The following is a 17866-nucleotide window of genomic DNA, read 5'->3' on the forward strand; positions in this document are numbered from 1 at the left end:
AGAGACCCAAAGAGAGGGTAGAGGATTTTTGTTGGTTTCAGTTAGTTTGTTAATCATGATTTATAATTAATTAAATAACCTTGTGTGAGTAGTATAAATGCTACCGTTGTAACCCGTTTTGTTACAAGCCGAAAAAGTAAAATTTCCCCAAATCTTCTCCTTCCTTCCTCACAATCTTACAAAAAAAAAAAAAGAAAAGAAAAAAGAGTTCCTTTGCGAGCAGCAAAGTTGCAGTGAATGGTTGCTCACATTCTAGATATCAACATAAATTTGTTAGTTGTAATATGCCCGTGCATGAACTAAGTTGACATAAAATTCTTCTTCCTTGTTGACTTGTTCACTTGAAAAAGATTTGAGAAAAAACTAAAAGAATGGGGGAACGCTCCATCTGTTTACATGCATGCAGCACTTGATCGAACGGTGTTGGGCAGTAGTGCTAGCTACAAGTCAGAGGCTTTGACACTCGGCTTCGTCATTATTATATGCTTAACTACAAAGGTTTGCTCCTTAAATAAGGATTTAATACTAGAGTACTCTTTTTCAGTGGTTTATAATTGGGATGAAAGAGGGCCTGGACCATTGTTTAGCAGTAGATGGAGGGCGTGGGCAACGGATACATATCACCAGCCAACGTTCAAAACGGGGCGGCTGCCAGTCCCAAAAGATAATGAGAGGGGGTTATATGGTTGTGAATCTATCAAATCATAAAATCTTTCTTCCAAAATTGAAAATTTTTAATTTCTTAATCTTGTGTAATCACTGTAATGCTACTCATAATCATGGGGTGCATTGGAGATATATATATATATTTACCGTCAAAATATGAAGTTTAATAATAAAATTCATGGTTAAGTAATTAAGGGAGCTAGCATGTTGAACTTCCCTTGCCTTGTGATTTTGGTAAAGCAAAAGGCAATGCTAACTTTAACTAGTAGTATGGTCATGGTAATGCTTTGCCATTATGAGAACAGCTTAGAGTGGTGGATGAGACCAACGCTTGTCCAGACAAATGAGAACATCTAGGGTTAGGCAAGGGGCATACCCAGGCACAAGTTGGAGGAGTGCTACTAATGACAAAAAAAGCAGTGAAAAACTTGTTCAATAAGTGTAAATTCCGAGAGAAATCGGAAAGGTGCCTACGTGCAAAAGTTAGTCTAGAAATCCATGATCCAGTTCCAACGGTGGATCGGTCTGGGTCAGTTTGTTTATTAAAATGGCGCTGCAGACAGGACAACCAAACTTGTCACATCCAAAGTATTGTCAGGACGCCTTGCTATTGTGTTTACACTGCGACAAAGACATCTTTTACCGACATCTTTTTATCGCAGTAAAGATTAAGATGATATTTTTCTACCATGCCTAATTTTACGTTTAAATTCCTTTAAAGAATAAAGTATAAAACCATACTTTTATCCTAAATTCTGAAATTCAAATGACAAGAGTAATTAAGCCTCCCTAGTCCCTACCTAAACAGACTAGAGAAGTAGGAAACAAAAGAAGGGGTAGAGATCCAAGTTTTAAAGGTTTGTAATACCAATCCTGGTGGGACCTTTTCATGCACTTTTCCTTCAAAGCTGGTTCTTTAAGCATGGAAACATTCACTCGAAGGGGGATTAAGTCGTAATCCGATCCCATTCCTAAAGAACTAACATCTTCTCAAAACCCAACCCTTCACTTGTCGGCTGACCAGACATTAAAAAACTTAGACAGCATTAGCCACGCAGGTTGCCACTTTCTTCTGAAACTCACCCTCTAATTAAAAGCAATGCCGAGTACAGAACAGACTGGCAAAAAGAAGCGTAATCTCTCACTTTCGACTTTGTTGTTTCCCCCTAACATATCACTATTTTTTACTATGCTTTTCCAAGATGAGTAAATTTAAAAAAAAAAAAATAGTGAATTCAGTTTGGAAATTATGAGTGACTCTTTCTGAAATAAGTGGGCAACATTAGAAACTATTTGGGCTTCTTTAGGGGGAGTGACTAGATAGTAGTAGATATTTCTCTAGAAGAAGATACTTTCATACATCAATAAATTTATATATATATATATATATATTTTATGATGACCTTCTTCTATATCCACTCATATATGGTCCTTGATAGAAGGTGGAAATTGATTTAAAATTTATCAAAAGATTTCAATTAGTTTAGTTAATATTTATTACCTTCAAAAGAAATAATTGTTGTTGGTCAAGGAAGAAATGCATGTGTCTACTAGATGTGAACATAAATTTTGGAATATTTAATAAGAGATGAAACTTATTCATTGACTACTCCCATTAAGTTCTTTTATAATTTCAATGGATCAACGGGGAAAAAGTATGTATAATTTTTCATAAATATTATATGTGTAATGAGAATATATTTATATATAAAGCTTAGTGGGTTAAATAGACCCAATTGACCATCATCTACATCTGACAATAAAATGAATTTAATGCCAAATTATAATTGCAGAAAAGAGGATCCATTGTTAAAGAGCATTCATATATGCATAAAAAATCTATTATATATTTCATATTTGTTTTTTGGAATTTGAAATCTTACTTTTCATTATTGACATGCAAGTGGAATAAATTAATAATTTAACCATTAACAATGGAATTACCGTTAGCTAACTTTAACATATATCTAAATGCTACATGTTATTAAAATTAGTTACCACGTCAACATATATACACATATTTAATGAATTGTTTAAATGTTTAATTATATTTAGGCTCCTAATTTGTTGGCTTATAATTAGGTGATAAGAAGGATAAGAATGATTTAAATACCAGTTTCTCAATTTATATATATGTATATATTTATATGATATTATTTCAAGCTGTGTATGAATAATATCTATGACGTATCACTTGTGATCAAGTTAAGATGAAATAATAATTAATTCTCTGGCCATCTTCATAGTTTCTTGACAAACACTGGGCCCGAACCCCGGCTCTGCAAACGCATTTGTTACGGTCCATGACAACAACCAACTCGCTATAATGGAATCGGGCTCTTCGGCCTGCTTCTCATTGGGCCCATAAACAGGTGAAACTTAGTTCGCAATGCTATGCTTTGCAGGCACCATTGCCGTCTCATTCACTACACTCCTTAACATTACTATATAAAGTCACCACCACAATTCCACTCCAAGATTGAACTTTATGCACTTCTCCATATCCTAACCACAATTTAGTTATCTTATCTCTTTGATAATCCAAAAAATAATTAATCAAATGCGTAAAAAACTAACATGAATATAGTTTTAGCATTTAGTTAAGAGATAAGTTGAACAACATATCAAATAACAAATTTCCGACTCCAAGCTAAAATGTGAATCAAAATCCATGTTATTCATGTGATTACTTGAGTTAAAATCTATAATATAACGTAAAAATTATAATATTTATTTAGATCGCCATATCAATTAAAATTAACATATTCAATGCGTACCTTGACTTGGAGATTAAAAAGTTAAACCAACTCTAATTTATCTATATCACATGAGTTAAAGTTTATGAATCGACGATTTTTATTTTAAAAAAAAGAAAAACTTATGCAGCAATAGGAAAATTAAAATATTAATCTAAATCCCATGTTCCATGTCACTTGTGTTAAAGCAAACTTAGTCTACGTGTACCCCTTTATAATGAAGATTAGAATTCTGGATTTGAATATGGGCATAAGGAAAGACGTTGATATGCGTACTTAAAAAGTAAAAATAATTATAAGGACAAAAAGTAATTATTATAAGCGTCTTGCATGCTGTTATGTCGAATTATCATTTCTTGGGCCTCTTTTAAGAAGTGGGCCTGTAATTTTATGCCCACTAAAATATTATAGCTGATGTCTGGCAGCATCAGCACCCTCCAATCGTACCCTAGATAATGTCATCACCAAATTATTTTGGATGCTATTCTAATAATTTAACGACGTTTAATATCTTAATATGATGTTGGGTCACAACGATAGTAAAAGGAATAAAAAAATCTCTGGATGATGATGACGATGGATATCCTTGTCTAGTTAATATTATTATTTATATATATATTAAGTATTTGCTTGTACTAGCCCGACAATGATAAAATGGTGATGGATATGATGAACGTTCCATCATATTTTATTAACTCTATAAGAAGCTTAAAATATATTCATTCTTAAAGTCATTATCGTCGTAACTAGCATTTGTTAATTATAGAATTAAATGTGGCAAAAGAAGGTGTTATGTTTTGTGGAAATATTGCTTTCCATTATCAATGTTAGGAGGGTGGGATGTCATGTCCAAGGCGGCCCACATTTTTCATTTGAAAAGCATTTCAAGCCAGAGCAGATCCTAAGCAAAAGGCAAATGCAACCTGTTAAAGGGATATAATACGATATATACTAAGAAATTAATGTATACTTTCAATGCAAATTGGGGAAGGAAGTGATAAGCTAAAATTGACACACACGAGAATGTCTGCCATGATAACTGAGGGACCCCCTGCTCTCAGAAGATTTTTGGGAGAAGGGGGGAGCATCATCATCTGATCTCATGATTCAGATGCACGCTGAAAAGAGGAGGAGGAGATAAAAGGAAAGACCAAGGGTATCCTATTTGATGATGAGTTAGTATTTTTCTTTTTCTTTTTATTTTTGGAGTGGTTGAAGCATTAGGAAAAGGAAGTGATAAATTTAGGTGGGAGGTTAATGGTTTTGATTAGAAATCCCGTGACAGGAAAAGATCAGAGACAGATTTAGAAAGATAGTACAAGCCCCATCATCTTTTCTTATTTTTAACCATAGCCAATTGTATCTCTTTATCCATATCTTTTCCCTCTTCATTTCACAGCTACCGGAGACTCTAAACAAGTGAATCATCTGTTCATTTCCAGGTCATTCAAGACCCTTGTTAGAGGTACCATGTCTATTTTCCATCTTCACTCAACTGCTTTCCCTCTAAATATCACGCCTAGCTGGCTACACAAAAATAGGTGTAGTATTTCATGTGGCTTACTAATTTTCATGTTGAACTATGCTAAGCGTTGAAACTTGCCAGGAGAAAGAGAGGCCAGAATGGAGAGTGGGCAGATGCCAAAGAAGGATCTGAAGGTGGAGATTCCATCAGAGGCTGAAATGATAGCTGGTGGTGTCGAGTCTCATGCCGCAGCAGCGATATCAGGGCAAGGTGCGTCTGGAATTAGCAGACAGCCGAGTGTTACAAAGACCAATTGCCTGTGCTCTCCAACCACGCATGCTGGTTCATTCCGTTGCAGGCTTCATCGGGCCCCAAGTCTCCAGCGGACCAAAAGCATTGATTCTCAATCCGCATCCCTTCGGGATTCTACATCTAAGGCTAATTCTGCCACCGCTGAATGATCTAGTATTGCAGACGTATGGGGCCTCAACAATTCTCATTGTATATATATATAGTATAGTAGTGTACCGTGTGTTATCGACTTGTTGCTGCCACCAAGACTTTGTTTAAAAACCATTGTTCTGCTCTGCACTAACTATTTTCTTTGTTTTCTTGCTGGAGTTTTATTTCATCTCCTTCTCATCATAAGTTCATGGATGCTTGAGACATTTATAAACTTAATTCTAGGTTTCATCAATGAACGGAATCATTAATTAGGTGGGTCTCGTTAGTTCTTGAATGGGCATGGCGGATATGCTTATGTTGATACATGGGATTTTTAGGTTGAAATACCACTCCTCTAGCTAATTAGATACAATGACAAAGGTTATGTGTTCTGCCGGCCGAGGCAATGGGACTAAAAGGCATTCTCCTAATCCAAGACCAATCTGATACTGACAGTATGCGCCTAAGAAACAGTACAAGCAAAACAAACCATGCATCTCCTCTGAATTCTCTTGAAATATTAATCTCCTTAGGAACAACACAAGGTTGTATAAAATCTGCCAAATATGACCAAGCTTTTTCCTAAGCTTGTTCAAAGACTTATCTGGTACAGTTTTTGTGGAACCGTCCAACACTATCAGCTGAGGTTTGGCATGATTTGGGTGGGCAAGTGAAGAAAGAAAAGAAACAAAAAAAAGGAATGGAGCCCATGGCACTTGATCCTAACAGTGTCTGCTTGTAGATGGCTCTAAAATTTATTGGGGGTGAGCAATATCTGAACTACCACCAAACAGGACAAATGGGCACTCATGCGTCGGTACAGGGCTCTTTGATTTTGGATAAAGAAAACAGTTGCTCAACCTGATTTAATTGCCATCCAGAAGACGTACGTATCTTAAAAGCCCCCACCTGACATGCAGTTAAGTAGCAAGACCTTCAAGCGCCCACGTTTTCACCAAAGAAGATTATTCCCCGGTCCCAGAACAGAAATTTCAGAGATTTAGCAGTTGATGAACCGGGTTAATTAATTAATTATTATTTTTTTAATTGAGAAGTTATTACTGAAAAAGGTAGATGAACAATACAAGGGGAAATTTAAAAATATAAACAAGCAAAGCTAGAATAGAGCACCATGCTTCAACTCAAGATTTAAGCCTAGTTCAATTCTCAGATATTTCCCTCACAAGATTTTCTAGATTTATTGGAAATTTAAAGAAAATTAAAAAGCAGGTTATGGTTAAATTCTGTTAGAACACCGAATTGGAAAATACTGGAATGGCTTCAAGGCGTGTATCAATGCCATTGTCTTTAAAGTTTTATTCGTCCCACTTATAGTGTACAAAAGAGTTACCGGTGTACAAACCTCAAAGATACAATGAAGCCTAGTGATTAACGACGTTTTGCACTGACAAAATCAATCCACTGAGCACTCACCGGAATATAACAAGATTATCAAATTTTTATAGTATTTTACTGCAGGAAAATAGTATAGAAGAAAACTTGAGAAATTTGAGAAGGAAAAGAAAGTTTTTGTTTTCTGATGTACGTTCTGTTGGATAAAAATGGTCCTCTTTTATAGGCATAGATGCCTGTTCCCAATAGACACTGTTTGTGTTTATTTCAAAAAGTTGCTCCTGTTGGTCTTTTCCAACAAACGTGACTCTTTTTTTATTTTTTATTTTATGTTATTTTATTTATTTATATTTCTAATAGACATAACCTTTCTTTTCATTTTAATTTCCAGCAGTCACAATTTTCCTCTTATTTTGATATGAAATCATATCTTTTATTTGAAAATGTCCAACAATCCCCCACCATTTTCAAATTAATCCAAATTTTCGATAATCTTAAAAATCAATTGCATAAATGAATGTGTCTTCCGATTGAACCTTCACTTAGTGAAAACATATTAAAGTTAACCGAAATTACATGGTAGAATATGCCTTGAACCAACTATTCTATTTGGTTAACTGAACATATCTCACACCACGATTTCAACGCTAATGAATGCATAGTATCCGATGATGCTTTTATGGTCATGCGTCTGTATCCTCTTTTCATGAGTGCTGTTAGAACTAAGCTCTTGAACTCCTAGAAGTGGCCACACCTCACACTCACATAGGTAGATCCCATGAATGTCCCCGTAACTAAAGCATTCTAACAAATTATGTTATGGGTCTATTAAGATATATAACTCATTCTTTCCTTACCATTACAAGTACCTAGCACTTCACTTAGGATGGAATATAATATATTATAGTATAGTGCTAGCAGCCACATACAAATGATGTACTTTGTCTCATTGAACTTAAGACTTGACATTATACCAAGCGTTGAGTCAAGTTTCCACCATGGGTGACTTTCACTTTATGAGCTTGAGCCTCATCCCTTTTGAAGTCTTATTTACAAGATCTTTAGCAAGATTTTTTGTTAAAAGATCCGCCAAGTTTTCACTAGACCTCACAAAAGTTATAGTGATCACTCCATCATAAATTAATTGTCGAACATAGTTATGTCTTAATCCAATATGTCTAGACTTTCCATTGTACACTTAGCTATATGCTTTTGCTAGAGTTGCTTCACTATCACAACGGATAGAAATTGGAGAAATTGGTTTAGGCCGTAAAGACACACCATAGAGTAAATTTCTTAGCCATTCAGCTTCCTCGGTGGCAGCAGCCAATGCAATAAATTCGGCTGCCATGGTAAAATCAGTTATACATGTTTGTTTCTTGGACCCCCAAGAAATGGCACCCCCACCAAGCATGAAGATCCATCCGCTTGTGGAAGAATAATCTTCTAAACTTGTAATCCAACTAGTATCCAAATATCTTTCTAGTACTGATGGATATCCATTTTAGCAAAGTCCATAATTAATTATTTTCTTTAAATATCTTAATACTCGATTTATGGCTTGCCAATGCAAAGTACCTGGATTACTTGTACATCTACTTAACTTTTCAATAACAAATGCTACATCTGGTCTTGTACATGTCATTGCATACACCAAGCAACCAATTACTCTTGCATATAGTAATTGATCAACAGCCCTGCCAGCATTAGGTACTAATTTAATTTAAGGATCCATGGGTGTAGATGCTGGCATACAATTAGTAAGATTAAACTTTTCAAGCACTTTTTTAATGTAGTGCGATTGAGATAAAGTTATGTTATTTTCATCTTGAAATATTTTAATTCTTAAAATGACATTTGCTACACCCATATCTTTCATTGTAAAGTTATTTGACAAAAACTTCTCTGTCTCCTCGACTTGTTCCAAATCTGTACTAAAAATTAGTATATCATCCACATATAAACAAATTATAACACCTTTACCATTTGGAATTTGTTATATATGCACTTGTCAGGTTCATTTATGTTGTAGTCATTAGCTAAACAATTTCATCAAATTTTTTATGCCATTGTTTTGGTGCTTGTTTAAGCCCATACAATGATTTGACAAGTTTACAAACTTTATGCTCTTGTCCTGAAACAACAAACCCTTCTGGTTGTTTCATGTAGACGTCCTCTTCTAATTCACCATTTAAAAATGCTGTTTTGACATCCATTTGGTGAATTACCAATTTATAAATTGATGCAAGGGAAATTAGAAGTCTAATTGTAGCAATTCTTGCTACTGGAGCATAAGTATCAAAGTAGTCAATCCTTTGCTTTTATGTAAAGCCTTTGGCTACTAATCTTGCTTTGAACTTGTCTATGGTTTCATCTACTTTCATTTTCTTTTTGAAAATCCATTTTCAACCTATTGGTTTGGAACCTAGTGGAAGATCAACCAAAATCCAAGTGTTATTTCCCGTTATTGAGTCCATCTCATAATTGATTGCTTCATTTCAAAATGTAGAATCTTGAGACTTCATTGCCTCATCATATGTAACAGCGTCCGATTCTAAATTAAAACAATAAAAAATCTTATTGTCAATATTTTCTCTTGTTCCTTCTATAAAGAACATATAAAAGTCTGGACCAAAATCTTTTACTTTTCTAGCCTTTTTGCTTTTCCTTATTTCTGGTCTAGATTCATCATTATTTCCATTTTGTTCCAATGGAATGACATTTGATTGAATTGATTGTAGTGGCTGTAGTTGTCTTAAAATAGATTTGAATATATTTTCATCAAATATTGCATCTCTTGATTCAATAACAGTATTGACTGGAATTGAATCATTTGGTTCAATTACCGTGAATGTATATGCTTTATTATGTTGTGCATATCTTATGAATATGCATTATATTCCTCTTTCCCCCAATTTCTTTCTTTTGGGTTTTGGAACTTTAACTATAGCTCTACATCCCCAAACCTTCATATAACTAAGGTCTTGTTTCCTTTTCTTCCACTACTCATATGGGGTCATTTTAGTTTCTTTTATAAGAACTCTATTTAATATGTGACAAGCTGTTAACAAGGCTTATCCCCAAAAACCTTTTCCAAGACCTGAATATAATAACATAGCATTTACCATTTCGGTCAAGACCCTATTCTTCCTTTCTACTACACCATTATGTTGTGGTGTATAAGGTGCTGAAATATGATGGATTATTCCAGTGGAGGCAAAATAACTTGGACTATAATATTCTCCACCTCTATTTGATCTTAAACACTTGATAAAAGATTCACATTGTAATTCAACTTCTGATTTATAAACCTTAAATTTATCAACCATTTCATCTTTAAAATTGCAACAAATATGCATAGCAATATCTAGAGAAATCATCAATGAATGTAACAAAATATTTCTTTTCAGCTAATGTAGGTGTACTATGCATATCACACACATCACTATGTATTAATTCAAGTAATTTGGTATTTCTTTTAACTTTAGGAAAAGAATTTCTAGTTATTGTTGTTAGCATGCATGTATTGCATTTATCAATATTTGGATTAAATTTTGGAATTAAGTCCATTTTATACATGTCATCCAATCTACTATAATTTAAATGTCCTAATCTATAATGCCATAAATAAGAAGATTCAATCATATAAGCAGAGACCATTGTTTTATTCTTATTATTGTTAACAATATTTAATTTGAACATTCCATCACACATGTAACCTTTCCCAACAAAAATTCCCCCTTTGGACAAAATGAATTTATTTGCCTCAAATATAAGCTTGAAACCAAACTTATTTAATAGACTTCCAAACACTAAATTTTTCCTAACTTCTGGAACATAGTATACATCTTTCAAAGTTAAAGTTTTTCCAAAAGTGAATTCAAGTTTAACAGTCCATTTGCCTATAATCATTGCTGTAGAAGAATTTTCCATGTATAGGAAATTTCCACACTTACTTGGTGCGAAATTCTTGAAAAGACTCTTGTCATTGTACACATGTTTTGTTGCTTCTGAATCAACCCATCAGGCATCATTTTCTTCAAGCACATTGATTTCAGAAATCATGGCTATAAAATTTTCAGAAGCTTTTCTTTTTGAAGAATTATTTTTCTTCTTCAATAATCGACATTCATTCTTGAAATGTGCTGGTTTTTCACAATAGAAATGTGTGTTTTTGTTTTGTCTTTTGAATTTCGGACCATTAGCAATCTGCTTGAACTTCTTTTTGGCAGGTTTAGTGGTTTGTCCTTCCTCCACAACATGTACTTTGGCTTCATCAGAAACAACAACTTGTTCTTGTTTCCTATATTCCTCTTCAATTAGAAGATGATTTGCCAAAGCCTCAAGAGTTATTTCTTCTTTTTTGTGTTTCAGACTTCTTTTAAAGTCTTTCCATGATGGAGGAAGTTTATCTAAAATGGAGGATACAACTATAGTTTCATCCATTTTCATTTTATATTGTTTAAACTGATTAGGCATTCTTTCAATTTCTCGTAGTTGTTTTATAACAGAACGTTCATCAACCATTTGATAATTAATAAAGCGACTAACTAGAAATTTCTTACTTGTTGCATCTTTTGTCATGTACCTAACTTCCAGTTTGTCCCATAATTCTTTTGCAGTAGCCTTGTTCTAGTACGTGTTAAATAAGCCATCAGCCAAACCATTCAAGATGTGACCTTTGCACGTATAATCGACATTGTCCCATTTTTGCCTTTCTCTTGTTGCAGCAACAGACTCATTTTCTCCTTCTTCTAGTCTAGGTGTAGTCAAAACATAGACAACTTTCAAGGTTGATAGTAGGAAATGCATCTTCTTTTGCCATCTTAGGCAGTTGCCACCATCAAATCGGTCCAAATTTACAAAGTCAAAAGCCAATTCTCTTAGTGTTCCACTTGCAGCAGCCATTGTTGGAATTGAGATAAAACCTTAAGATTGTTAGAACACCGAATTAGAAAATACCGGAATGGCTTCAAGGCATATATCAATGTCATTGTCCTTAAGGTTTTATTCGCCCCCACTTGTAGTGTGCAAAAGAGTTACTAGCGTATACACCTCAAAGATACAATGAAGCCCAGTGACTGACGGTGTTTTGCACTGACGAAATCAATTCACTGAGCACTCATCGAAATATAACAAGATTATCAAATTTCTATAGTATTTTTCTGCAAGAAAATAGTATAGAAGAAAACTTGAGAAAGGAAGGAAAGTTTTTGTTTTCTGATGTACGTTTTGTTGGATAAAGAGGATCCTCTTTTATAGGCATAGATGCATGTTCCCAATAGACACTGTTTGTGTCTGTTTCAAAGAGTTGCTCCTGTTGATCTTTTCCAACATACGTGACTCTTTTTCTTATTTTTATTTTATTTTATTTTATTTATTTTTATTTCTAACAACTTTTCTTTCATTTTAATTTTCAACAGTCACAAGTTTTCCTCTTATTTTGATATGAAATCATATCTTTTATTTGTATATATCCTACAAATTCAGGAGGAGACAGATAGTAGTACTAGATTGGAAAATAAAGTTGGAGAGGCAGAGAGGTATCCGTGATTTTTTTTGGCTAGCAATGCTCTTTGACAGCTCAAAAGGATTTTCATCGAAAATTTGGAGCTAGGAAGCTAAAATATCACAAATAGTCCTTGCAGCCCTAATGCGAGAGGGGAAAGAACATGAAAGGTGATTGAAAATGGAAGGACATTATTGAGGAAAACTATGATGAAGATGATGAATACAAATGATGGCTCGATCAACTACAACCAACGTGACTATGATGTCGTAATGCTCTATAATTGACCTAAGTTGAAAATAATTAGCCTATTCTATGGCCAGAGAGGGACATCTGAATCAGCATGCAACTCATCTCAATAATTCAGGCAAGCGAATCATGTTTCAGAGATTTGCTGTTTCTTTCTTCATTCCTTACAGAACAAAGAGTAGAAACATTTTCCTTTTCCTTTTAAGAAAAGCATAATCAAATCCTTTACTAATAATCATCAAGTCAGTTTATTAACAAAATGAGCTACAGAGTAAATTCTTTCCTGGACGTTAACTCAAAAAGGTCCAACCTCAGTGATGCTATTAGGTTGTATTTCATTTGTTACTCATTTTGGTCAAGGATATGTTCGTTTTGACCTAAAACATTTTTTGAAAAATGGTTTCAAAATTTTTGTTTATTTGAAAGATGAAAAATTTATATCAAATGTAAAACATTTTACAGGTCAACAGTAAAAACACCGATCGATCATTTTAAATGTTTTACATTCTTGAGAGAGGTAAAATATTTTCTAAAAAACAAAAAAAATTCTCTTATATTAATCTTAACGATATAAGTTTGATGAGTATTAATATTTAATTTAAAATTTAAAAAAAATAAAAAAATTAATATTTAACTTTAAAAAATTTCTAACTTAAAATATTAATATTTAAATTATTTAATATTATTAAAATTAAAAAATATTTTTAATAAATTCATTCAATACAATTAATATTTTTATTTATAAATTGAATAAATCTTACTAATAATTGTAACAAAAAAATTTTGATGATCGTCATTAATGAATACACATTTATAAATATAGGTTTTGAATATTTTATACGATTGATAAATATTTATATTTTTATAGTGTTATGGTAAAAAAAATGATGAGAAGGAAATTTTTTAGAAAATTAAAGCTTACTTTCATTACAATATGTAGTTAAAAACTTTGAAACATATCGTTATTGATTTTTTTTCATTTTTATTTTTAATTTTAATGTGAAAACCAAATACTATCATTGTTTTGTAATCAACCCGATTTATCATTTTAAGACCCAAACAACTCTATCAATGATGGGAAAAATATTTTTTACTAGATGATCCAAAAATAAAAAATATTAAAATTTTTTACAAAATATTTTACCCAAAAAATTTTTCCCATCCAAATTATTTTCCGATTACTAGGCATACCCTAAATTTATAATTTCAAATATATTTTAGTGGATATTGTTGCATCATTGCTTGTATCTTTGTCTGGTTGGGAAAGCTTAAGCGGGTACTGCTGGTCAAGTTTTCTAGGTTTTCAATCAAGATTTTAACAAACCAAAACTATTTAACTGAAAGCATGGTAATGTGAAAAGCAAAGCATCTCATCCATGTGAAGGCTGCCAAGCCTTGCATATTTTGTTTTGTTTCTTATAATTTGTCTTCCTGTTTCTCTTTTAGGAAAATTTGCATTATTTCATTAATTCTATTATTTAATCATCTTTAGCGGGTGGTTCGTTGATCGTGCACAAAGCATAAAATCTGAATCTTTTTGTGATGGCAACACACATTCCTGTATAATTCTGGAATAAAGATATGCCCATTTTAGCTGAAAACAAAGCAGTAAGACAAAAGAAATTCCAATAAAACAGCAATTGCACCCTGTCAGATAGAAGAGGTACCAATACTTAATCCTCATTAACAGGTGAGAGGATTCAGGGAGTTGCAACTAAGTGACAAAGACAGGTGTTGCAGAATCATGGACAAACACAGCCACATTGGCCCCACGATTAGTAATTTACAAATAGGAGTCAAAGTCCAGTTTCAAAAATGAGATTCACAAAAGAGAATTTCCTCTGTCTGCTGAAACTCTTGATTCTTATTATATTAGGTTACATCAACAATGCACATTGAGATTCTTTGATTCTCAGCTAAAATTACAAGGCGTTTGCTCAAGGACAAAAAGGGAAAAAGAACAGAGTATACGTTACCCTTAAAATTACCATCCCCAACCTGGAAATAAACAAAATTCACTCAATTCTTTTCACTGCCACTTCTGTTGATGGACAACAGCTTACTAAACATTTTTTTGGGTCTCGCAGGAAGAGCACAGAAAGCCTTGAACTTGGAAGGCCTTCCCATTCCATCAGTGTGCGTATCTTTTTCGTCCAAATCATCATCTTCAGCAAGCTTCATCCTTAATGTTGAAATTCTGGACTTCGGAGATTTAAGGCCTGAGACGCTCCATTGGTCATCTGCTTGAATGCTAGTAGTAGTGCTTAAAGGCCCCGGAGGCCTTGATGGATCAATGTTATGAGAGGCTAGAAGTGCCTTAATGTTGCTAGGCAGTTCAGTCACTTTGCCCCCTGCAGTGGCAGCTCGAGCTTGCTCAAAGAAGAGAACTTGTACCACTACTCTAAGAGGAAGTTTTTCATTTTGCGCAGCGTGCATGCAGGCCTCAACAGAGAGTTTTTTGCAGTCTAGAACGCGGCACAACTTTTTTCTTTCGCTCTTGTTTAGGTCTGGATGTGCCTGGATATTCAAAAATAACAACTAGAGTAATCTGCACCTTCATATTAGCACTGATAACCGTGTAATTTTTATGCCACTATTTTTCTGCATGTTGGGGTATAGACAGAATTGCTAATTATTTATGAGATGGATGCAATTATACACCATGGATTTCCCTCCATCTTGAAAATCAAGGAAAAGGCTATTCATGACTTGACCTAAGACAACTATGTAAATGTCAACAAAGTGAACATTTGAATTACAGCCCGCATGAACACTTTAGTCAGCAGAATGTAAAATCATTTCTGCTAAATTTGTTAGGTCAGCCTAATCCTCCCAACTGCCAATAAATCAATAACATGAAAAGACTCTTAAGTCAAGAGAGTCGGTTATCTACTGCAAATAGTGACCCTACATCCTAAAATGTAATGCTGAAATATTGCAAAAAGCTCAACAGAAGTGTGAAATATGGTAAACTAATAGGGCCAGGAAACCAGTTTTTATTTACCTTAAGATAAATGTCAATTGCTCGGTAGAGATCATCATGGTCATGCCGTGAGAAATCTGGAATTGTCTCAGCTATTGCAATGAATTTTGACAGAGGTAATTTTTTGTCTCTGGCGATCTCTTGAAGATATCCATCTACAATTTTGGCTACTTTTAGTTTGGAGCTATGTGATGCTGAAGATGACCTCCTACTTTCGTGAAACTCAAAATCAATATTCTCGGCCGAACGGGACCTTCTTCTCCTTTCAAACCCCAGCTTGGATCTTTGAGGGCTAGTTGGAGGACTCTGCCCTTGTAACATGAATTGCTCCAAAATTATCATGACTATGTCTACGTCTACATCATAGAGAGTATCACTTGAGTGTGACAGAGAGGGTATTAACAGATCACTGACTCTTGCCTCCTCTAACTGTAGTGCTACTCTTCTAGCCAATTCCATCTTTGAAGAAGATGAAGCATTAAGAATGTTGGCTGCTTTTAAGAGTTTAAGTAGAAAACTGCAAGAAACAGCGCCCTTTTCTGACGGGAGTAAACTTACTATTGATTCCAACAGCAGCCGGTGCTTTGAAGTAACCTCACCAGCTGAGTCTGAATCTGAGTCAGATGCTGCTTCTTTGTTAGCTTTTATTTGTCTGGATATGTTAGGTAGCGATCGAGATGCATAAATTTGCAATGCTTCGCCAATGAGATTAGAGGGTATTTTCCCACCAGATTTTATTGCTATCATGGTTCTCCAGTAGAGGTCTATACCCAACTCAGCCATGTCTTCAGCCCACCAACCCTTGGTTGTTGGTTTGTGCCGCTGGCTCTCTGCTCCATTACAAGATATATCATCCCTAACCCTTCTCGAATGACTATGTGACAAGCTCACCTTGGAGGGGTGTGTCAAAACTTTTGAAGCAATTGCTTCAATGCATCTGCTTGTAATTCCAAGGTCTTCTGACCATAAAGGGAAGGCTTTGGTGCTCTGCAGAGTGACAATAGAGTCTTTCCAGCCATGTAGGATGCAGGAATTGAAAAAAACTTCGAGTTTGTAAACTAAGTTCCCCTTCTCAACGTCTTCTGTCATCTGCAGATATTCAGCGGCACATCTTGCAGAAACAATGTTATACGCGCTGAGAGTGATCGTAATACCATAACAGAACTTTGCACAAAGCTCAAACGCCTCAATTCCACCAGGGAAATCAGGTAGTTGGATTATTTGGTGTTGTGATGTTTCAGGGGATTCAGAGCATAGCCTCTGCAGCCGCAAACACTTCGACAACAGAGGAAACTGCATGTACAAAGAATTTCCGAAACAAGATTGACAAAATAATTCAATTGAATAGCAACAAACACAGGAATTAGTCTTCCTGATGCTAAATTTTCAACAGTCTTACAAACTCTTTACCTTGTGAAGCAGATATCTGCTTCCTTTCACTTGAATTATAAGGTCACTAGAGACTTCAGAAGAGACAGACCTGCATCAAGAAAAGAAATTCATGGTATCTTTCTCAAGAAAGATATCTAATAAAAACTAAACTCTATCTATAATCGGTCACAAGAACCATACCTTACAGCCTCAGCAGTGTAGAAGGTGTCAGGCCGGGATCCGAGTTTCATAAACTTCATGACTAAATTTTGTGTTGGTTTTTTCTTCACTTGGCTTTGTGTATTCACCAGATACTACTTTAACATGATAGAAACTAATAAACCTCTTTTCATGCCTGATTATAGAAGCCTCCCTTTTGGAGCACCAAAAGTCATAAAAAGTTCCTTCTCCAACAGCAACCAAAAGATGTTCTCCGAACAACAAAACAGACTAGACCACCCATTTCCTGTACGAAAATTTTCCCAACTAAGCAACCCCCAACTAGAAACCTAAAAAAAAAAAATAACAAAAGACCTCAGACTCCAGAAAGTTATAAAAAAAAAAAAAAAACCCTTTCTATATATCAAATAAAACAAATAAACTGTCAAACAAAATATAATTTTACTGGAGGAGATACTAGAGAGGATATCCAAGAAGAAAGGGGTTCCAAGAGATTTTGTTGTGGGTGTAATACTCTCTCTGAGTTTTATATATAGAAAATTTTTTATATAAGCACAAAAGAGTCAAGAGACAAAAACTCCGAAGATCAAATACTCCAAAGCCCAAGTCATTTCAGTCAAATTCCATGCCCCATCTGATTTGGACATGCAAAACAAAGAATCAAAGCCATTGCAATCCTATCAAGATCAAGTATTCTACAACTCTCACCAAGTCAATGAACCCAAAAGCATAGTAAAAGAGACCACACCTCTCTCCAAATAGCATACATAAATGTTAAGTTCACTACGTTACTCTAATTAGAAAGACTCTCTAGTCTCTTCACACGCAAGTAAAGAATGCTTTTGAGACAACAACCTGAAAAAATCTAACGCTTTTGATGCTCTCTACAC

The 17866-nt window shown here is 34.4% G+C and overlaps 2 protein-coding genes across 3 annotated transcripts; one reads left to right on the top strand and one right to left on the bottom strand.

Annotated features, from left to right (window-relative positions):
* Positions 1-4745: 4745 nt before the first annotated feature.
* On the top strand, positions 4746-5498 carry LOC18609570 (uncharacterized). 2 transcript variants are annotated; one of them, XM_018114724.2, is made up of 2 exons: positions 4746-4887; positions 5013-5498. In XM_018114724.2, exon 2 carries the CDS (start codon positions 5046-5048, stop codon positions 5346-5348), a length of 303 nt encoding a protein of 100 aa, XP_017970213.1. In that variant the 5' UTR covers positions 4746-4887; positions 5013-5045; the 3' UTR covers positions 5349-5498. The 2 variants fall into 2 exon arrangements, with proteins under 2 accessions (XP_017970213.1, XP_088659374.1); XM_088803248.1 differs by having other exon boundaries at positions 4748-4887; positions 5029-5498.
* Positions 5499-14249: 8751 nt separating this feature from the next.
* LOC18609571 (Phototropic-responsive NPH3 family protein) lies at positions 14250-17520 on the bottom strand. The gene is made up of 4 exons (XM_007044750.3): positions 16998-17520; positions 16836-16905; positions 15447-16718; positions 14250-14959 (listed from the first exon to the last, which is right to left on the bottom strand). Exons 1-4 carry the CDS (start codon positions 17054-17056, stop codon positions 14462-14464), a joined length of 1899 nt encoding a protein of 632 aa, XP_007044812.2. The 5' UTR covers positions 17057-17520; the 3' UTR covers positions 14250-14461.
* Positions 17521-17866: the final 346 nt, after the last annotated feature.

The sequence above is a fragment of the Theobroma cacao genome, chromosome 2, assembly GCF_053813885.1.
Source record: "Theobroma cacao isolate CCN51 chromosome 2, ASM5381388v1, whole genome shotgun sequence".
NCBI lineage: Eukaryota > Viridiplantae > Streptophyta > Magnoliopsida > Malvales > Malvaceae > Theobroma > Theobroma cacao.

Coding starts and splice junctions, on each gene's coding strand:
- LOC18609570 (XM_018114724.2), top strand. CDS start 5,046: ATGGAGAGTGGGCAGATGCCAAAGAAGGATCTGAAGGTGGAGATTCCA.
- LOC18609571 (XM_007044750.3), bottom strand. CDS start 17,056: ATGAAGTTTATGAAACTCGGATCCCGGCCTGACACCTTCTACACTGCT. Junction 16,906..16,997: donor TACACTGCTGAGGCTGTAAG/GTATGGTTCTTG, acceptor TTCTTGATGCAG/GTCTGTCTCTTCTGAAGTCT. Junction 16,719..16,835: donor GCAGATATCTGCTTCACAAG/GTAAAGAGTTTG, acceptor TTGTACATGCAG/TTTCCTCTGTTGTCGAAGTG.